Source organism: Malania oleifera, chromosome 7 (genome assembly GCF_029873635.1).
Source record: "Malania oleifera isolate guangnan ecotype guangnan chromosome 7, ASM2987363v1, whole genome shotgun sequence".
Taxonomy (NCBI): Eukaryota; Viridiplantae; Streptophyta; class Magnoliopsida; order Santalales; family Ximeniaceae; genus Malania; species Malania oleifera.
In genome coordinates, this window is record NC_080423.1 from 108,176,045 (window position 1) to 108,179,677 (window position 3,633).

A 3,633-nucleotide genomic window follows, 5' to 3' on the forward strand; every position below is an offset into this window, starting at 1 on the left:
GTCCATAATTTTTTTATTGAAAAAATCTTGACTTTAATATGTTTTGCACAAATATCACATTGCAAAATTCTACCATTACTGACATTAAGAGCATGGTCAATAATTATACTACTATTTAGTCTCATTAAAATATTATTTGTATTCCTCCATTTTAGAAGATATGTTATGTTAACATATATTAAATTGTAATAATATTATAATAATATTGTCATTATAGCATGGTCTAATGATAATATTAAACTTGCAAGGTATAATTCTTATTCCTTTTCTCTTTTTTTCTTTTCTTTCATGGATGATGGATGATTCCAATCTTAGACTTGCCTCAATAATGGGCTCTACTAGACATAACTTTTTTTTTTAAAAAGTACAGTTAAAGAACCTTAAAAGAAGAAGAAACTTATTAAAGACATCATAACTGTTCTATAAGGAAACACCCAATTAATTGAATACAAAATTTTCATATTAAAGATATTGAATTTTTTTTGTCTGCTTAATCTTAGTTTAAAAAGGAATTGATAAAAAGACACTATTGTAGATGCATTTTTAAGAAATATAGTTAATATATTGATGATGTTGTAATATTTGAAAAATTAAGGATAATAATGAAATTGAATAATTTATTAAAGAAAAGTATAGTTTTTAACTTTTAAAAGATTTAAATTTGTAAATCTTCGAAATTAACAAAAAAAAAAAAAATTAAAAATTTACTTTTAAAAGTTTACCAAATACATTGGACCTAAATTTTATTTTTTAAAATAAGAGTTTAGGTAAAAAAGGAAAATCAAACTCACTCTTGGAGCTTATTGGATGGTTAGCATTTCGTATTCTTCCTTGCCTCTTATTAAGATTGATTCAAACAAGCGTAAAATCTCAAAATCTTTCGTTACTTACGATAGTATTTGATAACATAAACCTTGAATTTAGATGATACTAAACACAATTTTATATTAAATATTATCTAAATCTAATGCTCCAAATCCAAACTTGCAAATGTAGGGTAAGAAACAAAAATTAGAAATTCTACTCTTAAAAAAGTTAATAAACCAAACTTAAAATTTTCAATAAATTTAAACTTTAACTACAAGAATAATATTGCCTTTGAGAGGCTTTGACCATCACGGACTCAGGGTGTGGTTCAGGTGGTAGTACAGGCTGCGAGAGTGCCTCTCACGAGGTTAGGTATTCAAACTCTCCCGGATTCGTTTTCACCCCTGAACTCCTAAATTTATCCTCTCTTTGGAGTTGTGGGGTCAACTTCAAGAGGCGTGTAATTAGTCACGTGGACCGTAAAACGGACACATGGATACTTGGTGCGTAATCCAAAAAAAAAACCAAGAGAAGAGAGAAGAACAAAAGAGAAGCTTTCGCTGTTAAGCTTAAGCTTTGTCACCCTCTATTTGACTTCTACGTGAGCCCATAATATTTATCGGGTTAGGATATATCTTAATTTTTTTTAAAAAAAAAAGGAAAAAAAGAAGAAGAAGGTAACAATGGGCATGAAAGAGGTATTGGAGTCATGGAAAAGATGCCCATACTCTGCTCATCTGTTCCACCCAAAAAATAAAAAAAGACAAAAAGAGGAAAAACCTAAAATATTATTTTTCTCAAAATAAAAACTTCCAAACAGCTACTAAAGAAAACCACTAAAATAGCTAATACCAAATTATGCCGATGGGGACATGTACCAATAAACAAGGCAGACATAAAACAATCCATTTAAATTTCCACAAAAACAAAAAACAAAAAACAAAAAAAAAATTTCTTTTCCTAAACTACCCCTTCCATTTTCTCAATGGGACCAATCTAACCCCCCTCCCCAAAGTCCAAATCAAAATCCCTAACATTCTGTACACAAACAAACCCTAAACCCTATTAAAGTCCTTCAAAAGTAAGAAAATTTTAAAAAATTATTACCCTGCAACATCTTCATCTTCTTCCTCTCTCTGATCAGTGGGTGCGCATTGTTCCTTATGCCGCATCTTCCAATCCAGCGCCTGGCAACCCCGGGAGCAGTAGTTCACTTTGTTGCAGACAGAGCACCGCCGGAATTCGTTGGCTCGGGTCTCGCGCCGCCCGCATCCGCCGTGGCAGCAGAGCCTCAGGCCCAGGCCCAGGCCCGGGCCCGGGCCCGGCGACCCTCCCCGGAGGCCAAACCACCCCACCAGGAACCGGTTCGCCGGGTGTGGCTCAGGGACAGGCAGGTCGCACCCGTAGTCGCTCAGGATGGGGCATCGCCGGCCGGGGTGGTGAAGCCGGGCATGGTGGTCCGGCTGCTGCGTCAGCAGCGAGTTCACGAACGACGGAGACAATCGGCGGAGCACGGCGGCGAGCTCGCGCGTGTTGGCCTGCACGAGGAGGCGCCTCCCAGCGGGCACGTTCTGGCGCACGCCATAGCCGTCCTGGAGGCAGTGGCCGAGCTCGCGTAGGGCGTCGACGTGGCCGAGGGCGGCGGCGCGTGCGCACAACGCGGCGCCGCCGCGTAAGTCCTTGGCGCCCTTGGAGCCGCCGCTGCCGTTGAAGTGGATCACGGCGAGCGAGTACATAGCGAGCGCGTGGGACCTCATTGCGGCCTTCGCCATCAGAGAAGCACCGCTCTCGCGGTTCTCCAAGCAGTAGAATCGGATCTGCAACGTCAGTGATCGTCAATTTCAAGCACTTCCAAGCGGGGAATCAAGCCCACAAGATAGGAGAATCAGAATACTGACCATGCCGAGAGTGTAGTAGGCCTCGACGTTGCCGGCGGCGACGCACTGTTTCAGAAACCGGTGAGCGGATTCCGACCATTTTCCGGCGTCAATGTCGAAAGCTCCGGCACCCGCACTGGACAACACCAAAGGATAAGCACCCAATCGATTCAGTCTCTTGCACCTGTGGAACACAACACAACACGACCAAATCGCTTTTTCAAACAAATTCGAGATTCGAATAGCCCTGTGCAAGAATTGATAAATAAAAAAAAGTACAAGAATTGATAAATAAAAAAAGTAAGTGTTCATTACGTGATACGGACGCTGAGGAGGTCGGAAGGAGAGGCGGCGACGGAGCTGAGCTTGCAGAGGATGCAGACGACGAGATCGTCGGGCAGTTGATCGAAAGGATCGGATTTGAGGGGGATTCGGGATAAAATAGTTCTGGATTTTTTTCTGGAAACCATTAGTTGTTGGAGGGATTCGATCTTGGGAGCGGCGGTGGAGCTGGTGATGGTGGTGGCGATGGCGGTGGAGGAGGAGGAGGAGGAGGAGAGAGTGGAGGTATGGGTATGGGTATTGGAAGCAAAACCGTCCCTCTGTTTCATCTTCTTATATATGTTTTTGCTTTGAGATTTTCCTTTTATATATAAAACAGTTCAAAGGGAAATCAAGGGACCGACTCATTTCAATATATATTAAAGAGGCGAAAATAGCAGCAATACATTATGAAAAGCCACGTCATGTTAAATCCGATTCTATTTTATAACTCTTTTTCATGTTAAGAGTTTTCATTTAACGCCCTTTGAATTAAGGAATTTATTTGAAAAACAAAAAGAGAAAAAACTTTAATTTTCAACATATTTTATCTAATCACTAAATACTATTAAAAAAAATTAATTTTAATATAATTAAAATTAAAAAAGTTAAATGCGTGCAAAATTAA

The 3,633-nt window shown here is 39.7% G+C and overlaps 1 protein-coding gene across 1 annotated transcript; it reads right to left on the minus strand.

The window, feature by feature from the left end:
* Positions 1 to 1,703: 1,703 nt before the first annotated feature.
* Positions 1,704 to 3,340, minus strand: LOC131160582 (F-box protein At1g67340-like). Its single transcript, XM_058116397.1, has 3 exons — positions 3,000 to 3,340; positions 2,706 to 2,868; positions 1,704 to 2,624 (listed from the first exon to the last, which is right to left on the minus strand). Exons 1-3 carry the CDS (start codon positions 3,293 to 3,295, stop codon positions 1,911 to 1,913), a joined length of 1,173 nt encoding a protein of 390 aa, XP_057972380.1. The 5' UTR covers positions 3,296 to 3,340; the 3' UTR covers positions 1,704 to 1,910.
* Between the last annotated feature and the right edge of the window lie 293 nt (positions 3,341 to 3,633).

Excerpts from the sequence above, each read along its gene's own strand:
- LOC131160582 (XM_058116397.1), bottom strand. The coding sequence starts at position 3,295 with ATGAAACAGAGGGACGGTTTTGCTTCCAATACCCATACCCATACCTCC. Across the intron at positions 2,869-2,999 it reads CTCCTCAGCGTCCGTATCAC|GTGCAAGAGACTGAATCGAT; the intron begins GTAATGAACACT and ends TGTGTTCCACAG. Across the intron at positions 2,625-2,705 it reads CCTACTACACTCTCGGCATG|ATCCGATTCTACTGCTTGGA; the intron begins GTCAGTATTCTG and ends CTGACGTTGCAG.